Genomic DNA, 14557 nt, shown 5'->3' with positions numbered 1-14557 from the left:
TAGGTTTCTGGCGTGCACAAGGGACGCAATTCTGCACAGCGAATCGCAGCGCCTTAGACGACTGGGCCACCTGTGCCCCCCCCCCCCTATTCATATAGACGCCTCTTACGACAAACAAAGGTTGCTCGGGACCTGTTCTATCTTGGAATTGCAACAGGGAGGCATGATTTATACTACACAGAATATCCTGTATCTGGACCAGAGTTTGCCATCTTTAAATGGTACATAGCTATGGATGCACCTGTTTTGTTAATAATAGTACAGCACACATCTCTGCTGTGGTACTTCAATATGGATGTAAACAGTTCAGCAGCAACAAAATGTGTAAAGTCCAAGTGTTCCTGAGGCTTTAACTTCATAAATGTAGTTGATACATGTACTTGACCAGCAAATACCAGCCACAAAAATATTGCACAAGTATTGGATTACCATGTGAAGACCAGTTTTTATGTCCATTATTTCAGCAAATAATCTATTACATAAATATTGCACATGTACAGGGATTGCTCATTTTTAAGGCCTACCCCTCATCCGACCCTTATTGACCCGGCAAAATAAATTGTTTTTAATCCCATGGGCTTAAAAAAATAAGGAAAATTGAGTGATCTCCCTCACTGGATGTTGTTCAACAAGTGTTGCATCACACTTCTATGTGGCCAATTTGCACCAATATTGCACCTTAAGCGCTGTTCGAGGTTTCCATAATTAGAAGACACATTGAACGCCTAACACAGTTGATGTTGATAGCTTAAATGCATATGAGACACTCGTAAACTGCTATCAGTTTGTAGTTACATTTTTGACAGCGGTCATTTTAAATTTGAACCTGTTCTTAACTCAAAATTCTAAATTGGGATATTCAGTCTTCGTATCATGTTTCTTTGCTTTCTAGTTTGTAAGCCCTGAGCTTAAAACTGGATAAAATGTTACTTAATTAAAATAGACAAAATCTGCAATCAAACCCAGAGCCCCATTCCACAAAGCGATCGTAATGATGAGATGTTTGTAACTCTAATACTTTAACATAGACTTACAACGGTTGTAGCGGTACAATCACTTTGTGGAACAGGGACCAGGGCCCCGTTCCTCAAAGCAATCTTAGCGCTACGATGAAAGTAAATCTATGTTAAAGTATGGGACTTACGATCATCTTAGAGCTAAGATCGCTTTGGAACGGGGCCCTGGGCTTAAAAACATTAAGTTTCAGCTTAATATGTGAAGACCACTTTCACCATCTAATATTTCACACCAGCAAACCATCTATTACAAAAATATTGCACAAGTTTTGGCTTAATATGTGAAGAATGGTTTCTCTGTTCATTATTATCAGCAAACCGTCTATGTAAATTCCATAATTTTATTACATTACAGTGAAGTAGTACTGTACCCTGAAAGTACTCTTGTACATATGTTCTCTTGGCAGCTTAAAGAGAGCTATGCTCAAAGGTTCAAAACAGTCTTGGCCATGCAGTTGGTGTCATTTGTGTATTTCAGGTAACCATTCACTATTGGATTGGTACAATGAAACATGAATTAACAGGTAGTGGATTTGGGATGACATGAATCAAACACAGTTGGATTGCCAATTGTCCCGAGCCATATTCCCACATAGTATAATAGATAAAATCTCTCTTCGTGTATTTCACCTTAACCAGGACAAATGTCTTGCAAGCAAGTATCACATATATCACAAAATACACTCTGTAAATCAGAAACACTTTCATATAGTACAATATACAGCCACAACACTGTTTACTGCAATTTTGTGCCATGGTGAATTTTCTCTGGATTAACTAAAAGCTTGGTTAATGCCATTGTCGTGTATCTTTGTGATGACTTATGTGACCAAATTAAAATATCTGTGTATTCTCCATCAGCTATTACTGTGAGTGTGATGTAGTAACCTGTTTATTTTCTATAAATTACAAGTTCATCATAGCCGGTCTCAAGATCATCTTCTCGTTGGAACTTTGCCCCTGTGCAATCACCAATTACTACCTCAGCAGTTGTGTAAACAATGAGGTCACCAACAACATGACCTCCGATCACATGACCTTCAGGGTCACTCAATGATATATGAAGATGTCCGCTTTCCCCACCAGAGAGTGTGCCAACAAGGGAGACAATCTCAAAATGACCAGTCAGCTCCTTGATCTATGAAAATAAGTTTAAGATTTTAAAAACATATTCCTAGTTATGAACACCAATATGTAGCGAGATTTTGATGTATACAAATTTTAGCAGTAATCCAGCCATATCAAAGCAGGAGACACTAAGAATGGGCTTCACATTTTGCACCCATGTACTATCAAGTCCCTTAATGAGTATTACCGTGGTAGAATCTGCCATCCTCAGCTTGGCCTTGGTAACACTACCACAACAAGTCATCACAAAGGCAGCCTGAAGTCCATTCCTCTTCACAAAGTCCAGCATGGACTGCTGTATGTCTTGTTTGGGTCGCAGTCGGATAGGGTAGCAGGTCAGTGGACTTGCTACGGCCTAAAAAGGCACCTTAGACGTCTTAGTAAACACAGTGTTATTATCACAGAATATAATACAATTTAGACACATTGTTAAAGGCTTTAAGTCAACATCTAACTTGTCAGGCTGAAAGTTATTCATTGATTAGCTGGGATGCCAAACTCAAAGGAAATTTGATTATTGTGTTTTTATCAATTTTTATTAGGCCCCCTAGATCTAGACAGCTTTGAAGAAAACAAGTCACAAAAATATCATTACTATGTTCCTGCATTTCTTCAATATGCTTCATGTCTCTGGTCTTGTTTTTTTAAGAGAAGATTTTAAACATTTTCAAAATCTTTTTTTTCACTTTCATTGAAAAATTGGCAATCCTGCTATTCCTGGTCATCCTGACCTCAACAGCTCAACACGAAACCTCAAGTGACATCAGTGCATATATGCATCTATATTAGGGTGAAGAGCAACTGTACCCTAATTTTAAGATAGGGTTACATAACTAGTTGAGTCAGTCAGTGCACCAGTCAGGAGACCAAGACACTGTATACATTATCAGTTATTGTATAATTTGATCATTTGTTTATCTTACAACATGGCCACCGTTTATGAATTATTCACCGTTGACAATGACATGCCGCTGTAGATTAGAGCAACCGTAACAGACGAAAACGTATAGAAAAGCTATAATGCACGCTTCATAATTACCATAATTATCCCCTACAAAACTACACTAATGTTCCTTATGACACACCTGCATTTTAAAATAAGAAGCTTCGTTCACTTTTTGGTGTCGTCAGATTGAAAAGCGTGTCACAATTTCAAGAGTGACTTCCCCTTTCCCGCGTTCATCGCAATGATCATTAATTGCATAGAATTGGGAGAGGGCCGAAACTTCATTATCACGGTACTTTATGTTCTTTAACCGATACATTTCATACAGTTTATATTTATAACTGTTCTGATCACAATTTTCTTTGTAGATCTATGCCTATGGAATATTCAAGTTCTTTTATTGCAATTAAAGGTCGTGCGATTACTTGAATGCTCCCCTGTGTTTCCTGTTGCAAGTAAACACAAATTTTGCTTTTAGCAGACAAAATGTCAGAAACACCAGAATCAAGTGGAAAGGCAGATGCCGAAGACACTGGTGTATCCATGGTTGAAATTCTAGAGGAAGAAGAACGACTTGAGGCGGATGCCAACGCCGTTCTAGGAGATAGCGATGATAAAAATTGCACTTATCCGAGGGTGACATTTAGTTTTTTGATTTTGCCAGTATACTTGAAAAATAAGTTTGTCATTTCATTGTTGGTAATGGTATGTTAGCAAGCTTAACAGGATTATTTTAAACGTAGTGTTGAGCAAAATGAGAACACAGCAGCCCCATCAAGAAAAGCTACTGAAAATAAAGTCTTGATCTCCACGGTTCGCTTCTTTCAAATATGTATTCTGTAAACATTGGAAAAGTGAAAAAAAGACGAGCCAAACGGAATTCATAAAATATTCATAACATCAAAGTATTATGCCCATACAGCTTGCTGACTGTCTAAAATGTCATGACACATTCATTACTATACCATTTTCAGCTTTCTTTTAATTTATGTGCAGGGTTGAAAACAAACATTATTTTTTTAGTAAAAGCATAGTGCAAATTTTGAAGGACAGCATTTTATAATCTAGTTGTGTTAGATAAACCACTATTTGATGATTGGCAGCTGATTATTTAGATTTACTTATGGTGTCAGAACTGTTTAACTTAATAACCAACTATTTCCCACTTTATACATGATGTACTGTAGTTGGGAATGATTACAACTTATTGTATAAATTATGAAATGACTTTCAGTTCTATGAATGTTATATATTGGGTTTCCCAGGGGCCATATTAATTTAACCAAGGGGTAAATCTAGTCCCCCAAAATTTGTTACCAAATATAAATATCAGCATGATCTTGTACACAATGTAAGAATAGCAATATATTCTAATGAACAGCTATAATAGATCGTTATGAATGCTGCTCACTTCATGTGTCTTCTTATACAAACCCCTCTCTTGGTAATTTAGTATTTAAATAATATTTAAGTAAATGCATGTGCTAAAAAAATGTCTTTTCATTTCAGGGCTACATTAATCGTCAGGCATTGTATTCCTGCAGCACATGTAAAGCAGAAGGGGCGGAGCCTGCTGGAGTGTGTCTTGCATGTAGTTACGAATGTCACGAAGGGCATGACCTCATTGAGCTTTATACCAAGAGGTAAGCAAGCCTTGACAAATATTTTGACAAACTAAGACAAATGCCAGGGAAATGTAATCCTGGCACGGCTTGTATATTTTGACTTGACAAGACAGCTAGTGAAATAAATAGAGATCATGCCCGTGCTAAAAACTACCTTACAAAACTTTTGGTTAAATGTAAGGCTGCTGAACTAGTTTACCATTTTTACCAGTAGATTATTTGTCTTGGTAGCAATCAACAGTAAACAAATTATGTTGACTAGTTACTTCTTTTCATACCTTTGGAAATATGTTCTATAAATATGTTCTAAACGTGGTAAGTGCACTGTGAATAATGTCAATTGATGCATATCATGCAATATCTCGCAACTGCAATATGCTTTGCACTTTTGGATAGGGTTATTCAAATTTTGCTACTTGATTCTGTTCTTTGCTGGCTAGTGTCTATTTGTTATGAAAATCCCTGGGGGTATGGGGGGTCCCAGTTGTCTAAGGCGCCACAGAGTTGCGTCCCTTGGGCACATCAGCATCATACCCATGCTCGTTGGTTTCACCGAAGTGGTCAACATCTGAGACCTGCATCATTTGAGCTTTCTCCCCACATTAAGCTGACACGCTGCGATATAACTGGAATACTGTTCAAAGCGGCATTAAATCCAACTCACTCACTCACAATGAAAATCCCTGGTTAGTTCTGTTTGCTAACCTAAAGAGTTAAGAACGGCTGACGTTCAGTCGATGACGTTTGTATAATACCGGTAAATGTTTCACTTGCAGATATGTTACCTGTGGGTCATAATATTTGTTTTTTGCTTGAAGCAGAAATAACATGATTATATGCTGGATAATCTCATTCTGCTGGTGCTCAAAATCTGATCTTTTAATCCTCTCTTCGTGAATGTATGAGGACAACTCTATAGGATTTCAGGTCAGGGAAACTTTCTATTCAGCTAAGTAGTTGCATATCTCATGTCTGTATCCTGAAAACAAGTATGATCACAAGTTCCAAATGCAAAAAATAAAATCATCACTTGCTTGATAAAGGTGTTAGGATCTACACCGAAACGTCACACTAATTGTAATAAAGAAGTTGTTCATCCATAGAACTCGTCTTACTTCAAGTTATGTGTAGTTGACAGTGAAGAAAATTCTTAAGATTAGTTTTGTGTGATTGTAGCCAAAATACAGGATTTATGGCAATGATGTAATAGAGGTAGTATTCTTAGAATTATTAACAATAATGTCTATTATTCCTGTGGTTGTGGATTCGGTTCCCAGTTGTGTTTGTAAGTTTGTCAGCACTATACTCATGCTCATGGGTTTCACTAAAGTGGTAAACGTCTGCGACTTGCATCACTTCGGACTTTCCTCCCACAGTAAGCTGACATACCGTGATATAACTGGAAAACTTAGAAAGGGGTGTTAAACCAAAGTCCCTCACTCACCAGCTCTTACAGAAACTCTTTGTTTAGGTATTATTTTATTTTAGAAATTATTCCAGTATTGCTTGCTTGATTTGATTAGATATGCAAATGAAGTCTGAATTAATTAGTGCTACTATTTATCTACATATTTTTTATCTTGACTCTTGATGTAAATGACTCCATAGGCATTCCAAGTTAGAATTTGTCCCAAGACATCTGTGCTTGTCATAGAGAAGCGGCGGATGGATTGGATGTCAGGCTCGGTGACTTTTACGATTGCGTGTCATTGTATTTGAGTGTTCATAATCAGAGACTCAGTTATTTACAGGATGATGCAATATAGCTGAAATATTCAGACTGTGGTATTAGGACAACATACATTCCACCATGTGAATAAAGGAGTCGTTCATGCAGTGATACAATCATCTGTTTGATTCTTTTTTTCGGGGCGGTCGGGTAGCCCAGTGGTTATAGCGTTCACTCGTCATGCCCAAGACCTGGGTTTGATTCCTGACATGGGTACAATGTGTGAAGCCCATTTCTGGTGTACCCCGCCGTGATATTGCGGGAATATTGCTAAAAGCGGCGTTAAACCATACTCACTCACTCACTGATTCTTTTTTCCAGATTTTTCCGCTGTGATTGTGGAAATTCAAGATTTCCCAACTTAAAGTGCAAACTGTATCCTGTGAGTGTTTATTGTTTTTCTTGTAGTATTTATGGCATGCATTTGTCAGTTGAATAGGTCTGTGGACCAATAGAGCTAATAAGAATATAACTTGCTAAGCATCAGTCTTTCGTAACGTGACCTTTTTACATGTTCAAAGGCATTATTTCAGTAGTGTTAACTAGCCGTATTCTTACTTCTGTACTTTTCTGATCAGGGTTTCATTTGCAAACTAGCCTCAAGTGTCTGACATGGAACCAGAGACAATAGAAGGTATCTAGGATCAGGACAATTGCCAGTCATAGCAAGTTTGAGTCAGTCTGTTTGCTGAGGTTAAAGATTAGTAGACAATGTCTAATTTGGACATGGATTCCTGTACTGTGGATTCTGATCCTTCTTTAAAGGGCAAGTTCACACGGAAATGAACCTGATTTTCTTGTACTTTTTCCACAATAAAAGTGTTAACCTAGAAGTGTCATAGACAAAAATATAAAAATATCACAATTAATCAACATATGTTTTGCGTTAAAACGATTTATATTTTTCACATTTACCAAGTGTTCTATTTCCATAACAAAAACACCATGGCTTATGCCCCTTGCAATATGACGTCATTGGTGCCAATTGATAAACATTATGACATCATCATGCTTTGTTAGAGCCGCTTCACGTGGTGTAGGTACAGGTGTGTGATTCTAGCGTCTCAGATGCCAGCCAGCATAGTGTTATGCTGAGTCACCACTGCGCCGGAGTGTGTCGTAGGCCATGTTGTTTTACCGCAAACTGGTACTTGATATCTTTTGCGTTGAGAATAGACAGGGACCCAGTTGAATTGGCACCAATTACGTCATAATCTAAGGGGGATAACTCAGGCCTGTTTCGCTCGAAAAACGAAGGCCTCATAACGGCATATCATTTTCACACTATTGTGAGCTTCCTACTTTCACTGTGAAAAAATGAGTGTATATTTTCAAACACAGATACTAACTAATTCTAAAATTGCGTTTTGTTTAGAAAAAGAAAGAAATTAACTTTTGCGTGTACACTTCCCCTTTAACGCATCATAATATCAAATGAGCATACTGTCACAGTGAGGCCTTCGGTTAGGGTATGTAATTGATTGTGTGGTTTGAGAATTGTATAGGTCAGCCGTAAATTCTGAAAAGCCCTTGGTTGTTTTTCTTTTAAATCAGACCTGAACCCCTAGTAAATATTGTCAAAGGTAAACACATGGTAAATTTACAAGGATGGAAATTGACACTTGCCTGTAGGTCCGAGGCTAGTGGACATAATTCTACCAGTCCGTAGGGCCAGTTAGTTGTTTTACACATGCAATTAAATTATATATCATCCTCTCAATTCCGCTTGTCAGATCACCGCACTAGAGTAGACATTTGGCACAATTTTTTGAGTCATTGGAGACTAAAATTTGAAAGTCTTCTTATCTTATGAGTAATCTTTGCAGGGCTAGCAGAAAAACAATCCTACTAGCCCTGTGGGCTTGTTGTTTTAAATTTTTTTATTTCAGCACTAAGGAGAGTTAATTAAAGAACATGTTAAAATATATTTTTAAATCTTTGACTGAAAGACTCATCTGAAACACCAGAATGTAAAATATTCCCAACATAACAGCCTCGTATTATTCTCCATTCAGAACTGCCTGTTTATGTTCATTTTGAGACTACTTGGTCGCAAAAGATATTGTTATGGTATCTATGAATGACATCACACTGCAACATTGCTTACCCCAGTAAGTGTATTATTTGTTTTTGTTGTTTAGGATAAAGATGCTGTTAACCCATCCAATAAGTACAACCATAACTTCAGCGGCTTGTACTGCATTTGTAGTCGACCCTATCCTGACCCTGACGATGAGGTAAGCATGCTCCATGATCCTGATAAATTCACTGAACTGATAGTAATTCGACAATAAAATTTCATATAACTAACAAGTATTAACCTTTGAACCATGGATCCATCACCTGGACTATATCTCAGAGCTCCAGATAAGCTGCGTATCTGCGTAAAATTAGAAATGCAGAAATACGCAGTAAAATAAAATCCAAGCGTATCAAATACGCAACGAACATTACAGATACGCTACAAAAATAAAACTTGTGCGTATCATCAAAATATTGTGAAGTAACCCTGCATATTTGATTAGCAAATCAGCAACTTATTTTGAAATTATAAACGGGCATTCTGTCAACCTTGCCAAACTCCACGATGACAGTTACATCATGATCATTTGCCATCACACTTTCTTGTGGAAGTATCGTGGTATTTTTGAGTCTTTTAAAGCTCTCGAACCCACACGACACTAGTTTGCAGGGACTAGATGAATAGTGTTTTTAAATATTTAACTTAAATACCCACGTGTAAAAACTAGTGGGTAAAAGAAATTTGAATACCCAGATACCCAATGATTTTAAAATGCATGGGTAAAATACCCACAACACCAAAAGCTTATCTGGAGCTCTGTATCTATCTAAATTTTTCAGGTTAGAGACCATTCGGCAATGACAGAAATTAAATGTGCATCACTTCCGGTTTTCATTCCCATCAAACTGATTCTGTTCAAAGCGTCATTGAACGAAGCTGAGTCACTCGACGTTTTCTGTCCCCAGGTTGACGATGAGATGATCCAGTGTGTGGTATGTGAGGACTGGCACCACGGACGGGTAAGTCAGAGAGTAGGGGTAAATAATCACTGATGATCATTATCATTATTAAAACCTAGCCATCTGATTGGCCAGACATGTTTGTAAAAACCCATACAAGTCCAATGACTAGCCTGTACAGATATCAGTATGCTATTTATGTTGGACGTTGGATCACCAGTATGTCATGTCACAATCCACCCTGTACACGCTTTGAGATAACAGAGTGTGTGTCTGATAGTGCGCAAGGTCAAATTGCAAGTGATTCCGTGGCATTTGATTGGCTAACCAATCAATATTTTTTAAGTGTTAATGTTTCCATAACTGAAAAACATGTAGCAGTGTTCCTGCTGACTTTTGAAACTACATCTCATTCACACAAAGTTCAGTTAATATTTCCTGTTCTTTTCTCCGGAATATTCAACTTTGGTTCGAGATTACGTCACTACAAATAGATATTTAATCTCATAGCAAAGTGAAATGTTATTTCCTTGCACTAATAATAGACATTGGGGAAAACAAGCTGACTTTGTTCGAAAAATAATCTTTACTTATTACCATCAATAATTTCTTCAACAGAAAAGATTTTTAATGTATTTTACTTGCCAGTCACATGAATTACCGGCCCAGGCATAATTTTACTGGTAAATGAATACCATGAAGCCATATTGAACCAAACCACAATGACATCATTTTGAGGTATTGGCCATCTAAAATAGGTCTTCAGCAACCAAGGCTTACCATAAAAGGTGACTATGCTTGTCGTATGAGGCGGCTAACGGGATCGGGTTGTCAGACTCGCTGACTTGGTTGATGCATGTCATCGTATCCCAATTGCATGGATGGATGCTCATGATGTCAATCACTGGATTGTTTGGTCCAGACTTGATTATTTACAGACTGCCCTCATATAGCTGGAATATTGCTGAGCACGGCGTTAAACAACAAAGAAACAAACTGACAAGAAGTCGACATTAGCCAATCAGAAGGCAGCTTTCTCGTGCTGTACGGCACTCATTTTAAATTGGCGACTACGCTTCGAATCATATTTTGAAAAATTCTGGATTAAAAATTTGAAACCTGAGCAAAAGAACATTCTGGAATGGCTAATAGATGGTCTAGGTTGTATGGATTCAGTCGTTAAGCATGGTTACTATCTTTCGGAATACCCTGTGTCAAAGTTTACGAGGTTGCATGATTAGAAATCACATTCCGACTGTCACTTTCATGATCTGGTAAGCAACACTCTGATTGGTCGGAAGAAAGGTCGTTCTGACACGACCCATAATGGGATGTCCTCAGATCTTTGTTTAGCAGTAGCGAGAACTAAGATCTGATTTAAGTGAGATTGTCTAAAATTTTCAACTTTGATGCCTGAACAAAATAACCTTCAAACGTATCTGGTCAAATCCTTGGCAACAAACTGGTAACCTTTTTATGTTTTGTACATAACTCTGTGTGAATGTTTGGGAAAGATTATTTACACTGGTAATCTATGTTATGAATGTTTGGTTCAGTATGGCTCCTGTTTGTAGTAATGATTTGAACTTAAATGACAAACAGAAGTTGTCATCATTTAGAAAACAACACACACAGTTTATTGAAACGATAAATGCGATAAATACAATAAACCACAACATAAGAATAAATGGATCTGCATGACTAGATTTAATATATTTGTTTATATGCCATTATGAACCAAACCTAGGAATATGTGGTTGGCATATTGTTTGTGATACCAGTGGATGGTTCTCTTTGAATGACTAATTTGACTCTAAAGGGCAACATGGATTTGAGTTTTTGCCTGTTTTATTGCTATTTGTGTCCTATTGAACCATATTGTTAGGTATGCATGCGAATACACTCTGAACTTAATTTTTGTCAGCACAGACTCTTTCAAACTGGTAAATGTCTTGGCACCTGCATCACATCAGGTTTTCCTCCCACATTAAGCTGACATGCAGTGATATAACTGAAATAATGCTCAGTGCGGTGTTAAACCAAACTCACTCAAAGCGGTGTTAAACCAAACTCACTCAAAGCAGTGTTAAACCAAACTCACTTGTGTATAAACACATGCATCCAGCGGTGTCTGCAACTTGTGGACTTGTTCAGGCATGATGGTAGCGATGATGGTCGCCGACACCAAAGTTGAATGTACTGTGTTAGAGTTTCATGTATTGATTTGTGTCATTATGCTGCCAATGTGAATCACTCTGACACCCCTCCTGATTGGCTAGTACTGTGTGTTGTTTCAGCATCTGGGCACAGTAGTTCCTGACAACCAGGAGTACAGCGAGGTGGTGTGCTCGGATTGTATGAAGAGACATGACTTCCTCTGGGCTTACACACTAACGTCTCAAGGTAACCGCTGTTCAAACTAACTTAGCCACATTTAAAATGTCAGTATTTGCCCATTCCTCATCCATTTGTTCTATCATTTTGAGGGGAGGTCGGGTAGCCTAGTGGTTAAAGCGTTTGCTCGTCACGCCGAAGACCCGGGTTCGATTCCCGACATGGTTACAATGTGTGAAGCCCATGTTTTGTGTCCCCCGTCGTGATATTGCTGGAATATTGCTTAAAGCGGCGTTAAACCATACCCACCCACTCACTCGCTCTATCATTTGGATATTTGATGTTCAGCAAGTATGTGCTGTACAGGATAACAAATAGTATGCATTCTTATTGTAAATATTGATTTTTGTCCAAGGTACTGCCTTTGACTTCTCTGACCTCTAGAGAGATCACAGGTGGCACAGTCATCTAAAACGCTGCAATTCACTGTGCAGAGTTTTGTCCCTATCTACTCGGGACACGTAAAGGCTAAAAAAAAATAATAGTCTTGGTTCTCAGGCACCGCCCGCATCATCATAAAGTCTGTCGCACGTTCGTTTTTATTTCCTTTTTCCAAAAAGAAATTAAAAATCCTTATACTTATAAACATTGCGATCCAATATGGCATGCAGTTACTTCCCTTTACATGCGCACTGCTTTACTGTTACGTCATGGCGGCATTGTATGCTTGTCTATGTAGGGAGGCCCTTTCCCAGGTTGATGGTACACAACTGTTTATTTGGTTACATATTACATACTACTTTGAACAAGGGAAAAAAACAAATTCCAGCCACTGTATTGAAGAAGGAGGAAAGGTACACTGAAGTTGATGTGGTGGCCAGTGATAGTTCCGACCAGGCTAGTTACAGCATGAGCGCTGGCACCAGCAGCCTTGACGCAAGCGCATCCAACGTCAGCTTGGGCAACCTCTCAGGCAACAGCGACGACCCTGACTGGTCCAGTAATGACCCGAGGTTTGAGGCACTTGTTAAGAAGTATCCACCACGGTCCCAAGTTGCTACAACCTCAGACGGGGTAAGGTCAAGTCATTCAAAGGCCAAACTTTTGTTTCATGTGTGATGGAGTTTTGCTCTTGAAATAGTTATCTGAATAGGTGTGCTGTGAAGGTTAAGAACATGAATACATGACACTTTTTCATGGATAAATCTTTTTATCCCCCTGGCATATAATGCGGGGTGATATAGCTATGGGCATGTCCGTCTGTCTGAATTGTTCCCGGAGCAGAACTCGAAAACCGTTAAATATTTCTTCATCAAACTTTGCATTTATATCACTTAAGTGGTGAAGTTGAGCCTTTTGCTATTTACGAATTTTTCCAATGTTTTTATTTTCAAATTTTCATGAAAGAATGCAGGCTAACTTTGTGAGTGATATTTGTTTCCGGAGCAGAACTCCGAAACTGTTAAACATTTCTTTATCAAATTCTGCATTTATATCACTCAAGTGGTGAAGTTGTGCTTTTTGCCATTTAGGAATTTTAGAAATTTTTATTTTTATGTTTCCATGGCAACAAGTTGGACTTATCTTCTATAATGGTGGTGTTCATTTCCGGAGCGTAACTCAAAAAACGTTAAATATTTTCTTACAAAACTTTGCATGTCTACCAGGCACATACTAAACTGGTGCCTTTTGCTATTAAGGAATTTTATAAATTTTTATTTTGTATGTTTCCATGGCAACAAGTTGGATTTAAGTTTTAATATAGGGTGGGTTCACTTATGGAGTATAACAAATAGACTGTTCAATATTTCCTTGCCAAACATTGCATGTCTATATATAAAGCACATACTGAACTGGTGCCATTTGATATTCAGGAGTTTTAGAAATGTTTATTTTCGAATTTCCATTGCAGCTATTTTGACATGGGCTAAGAGAAATGTTGGGTCAGTTACCTGGTTTGCATGGTTTGGGACCATAACGTGTTAAAATGGGCGGGGGATATAGATGACTTTGTTGACTATACGCTTGTTTAGTTATTGTTTCTTGTAATTTGTCATTTGTTTGCATAAAAAAAACCCCACAGAAACACACTTGTTTTACTTTCCATTTCATATGGATGCGACCATGGTGGATCTTTTGTGGGTAAACAATGTATGGTTCTTCAAGAACATTCAACTCTTGACTCATTACATACAGAATTGCACATTTACTTGTGGTTACTTTACAGACAGCTGCCGGGGGGGGATATGTCATCTTTCTGATGACTCTTGTTTTCTTTCGTTTGAGAGCTACTCCTTGCCCTTTCATCAGGTGAATACTGAGCACACTACAAGCTTATTGAGGTAATGCTGTAAATCTGGAAACATCCATTGTCAACTACAAAAACATACATCTATAGTTTAAAAAACACTGACTGATGCTTCCTATTTATGAAATATGCCACGTGCAAATGTATCTTTGATATTTGGTCACCTCAACAGGGCATCGCAAAACTTTTCAGACACAGTTAAGTTTAGTGTTAGCCACTAGCAATAATTTCAAGGCACAAAACCTTCCAGACACAGTTAAGGTTAGTGTTAGCCACTAGCAATAATTTCATGGCACAAAACTTTCCAGATTTACAGTACACATGCTGATATGTGTATGTTTACTCAAGGTAGGATTAAGGTACCTTGTATAAACATATAAACATGGGATGTATATTACATGAACTCAATATGCTTACTCATCACCTCATTCAACCTGAACCTCCAAGACACATATAATCACCTACAAAAATTAAACCACCACTAATCAA

The 14557-nt window shown here is 37.9% G+C and overlaps 2 protein-coding genes across 4 annotated transcripts in view; one reads left to right on the top strand and one right to left on the bottom strand.

Annotated features, from left to right (window-relative positions):
* Positions 1 to 3315, bottom strand: LOC124146456 (bifunctional protein GlmU-like). Of its 2 annotated transcripts, none has more exons than XM_046516748.2 (3): positions 3230 to 3315; positions 2332 to 2499; positions 1 to 2154 (listed from the first exon to the last, which is right to left on the bottom strand). In XM_046516748.2, the coding sequence occupies exons 1-3, from the start codon at positions 3233 to 3235 to the stop codon at positions 1909 to 1911; spliced, it is 420 nt and encodes a 139-aa protein (XP_046372704.2). In that variant the 5' UTR covers positions 3236 to 3315; the 3' UTR covers positions 1 to 1908. The 2 variants fall into 2 exon arrangements, with proteins under 2 accessions (XP_046372704.2, XP_046372705.2); XM_046516749.2 differs by having other exon boundaries at positions 3184 to 3308.
* Positions 3271 to 14557, top strand: part of LOC124146455 (putative E3 ubiquitin-protein ligase UBR7) — a 33185-nt gene continuing 21898 nt past the window's right edge. The window contains exons 1-8 of one of the 2 annotated variants that reach the window (XM_048403906.1): positions 3271 to 3382; positions 3572 to 3726; positions 4600 to 4733; positions 6766 to 6826; positions 8586 to 8681; positions 9433 to 9486; positions 11724 to 11829; positions 12590 to 12834. In XM_048403906.1, the coding sequence (XP_048259863.1) occupies positions 3577 to 3726; positions 4600 to 4733; positions 6766 to 6826; positions 8586 to 8681; positions 9433 to 9486; positions 11724 to 11829; positions 12590 to 12834 (846 nt within the window). In that variant the 5' untranslated portion in view covers positions 3271 to 3382; positions 3572 to 3576. Of the gene's footprint in view, positions 3383 to 3568; positions 3727 to 4599; positions 4734 to 6765; positions 6827 to 8585; positions 8682 to 9432; positions 9487 to 11723; positions 11830 to 12589; positions 12835 to 14557 lie in introns of both variants that reach the window. The other variant, XM_048403905.1, reaches the window with a different exon arrangement.

The sequence above is a fragment of the Haliotis rufescens genome, unplaced genomic scaffold (genome assembly GCF_023055435.1).
Source record: "Haliotis rufescens isolate VD_foot unplaced genomic scaffold, xgHalRufe1.0.p SCAF_3, whole genome shotgun sequence".
NCBI classification, from domain to species: domain Eukaryota; kingdom Metazoa; phylum Mollusca; class Gastropoda; order Lepetellida; family Haliotidae; genus Haliotis; species Haliotis rufescens.
This window is presented reverse-complemented; position numbering and strand designations above follow the sequence as displayed.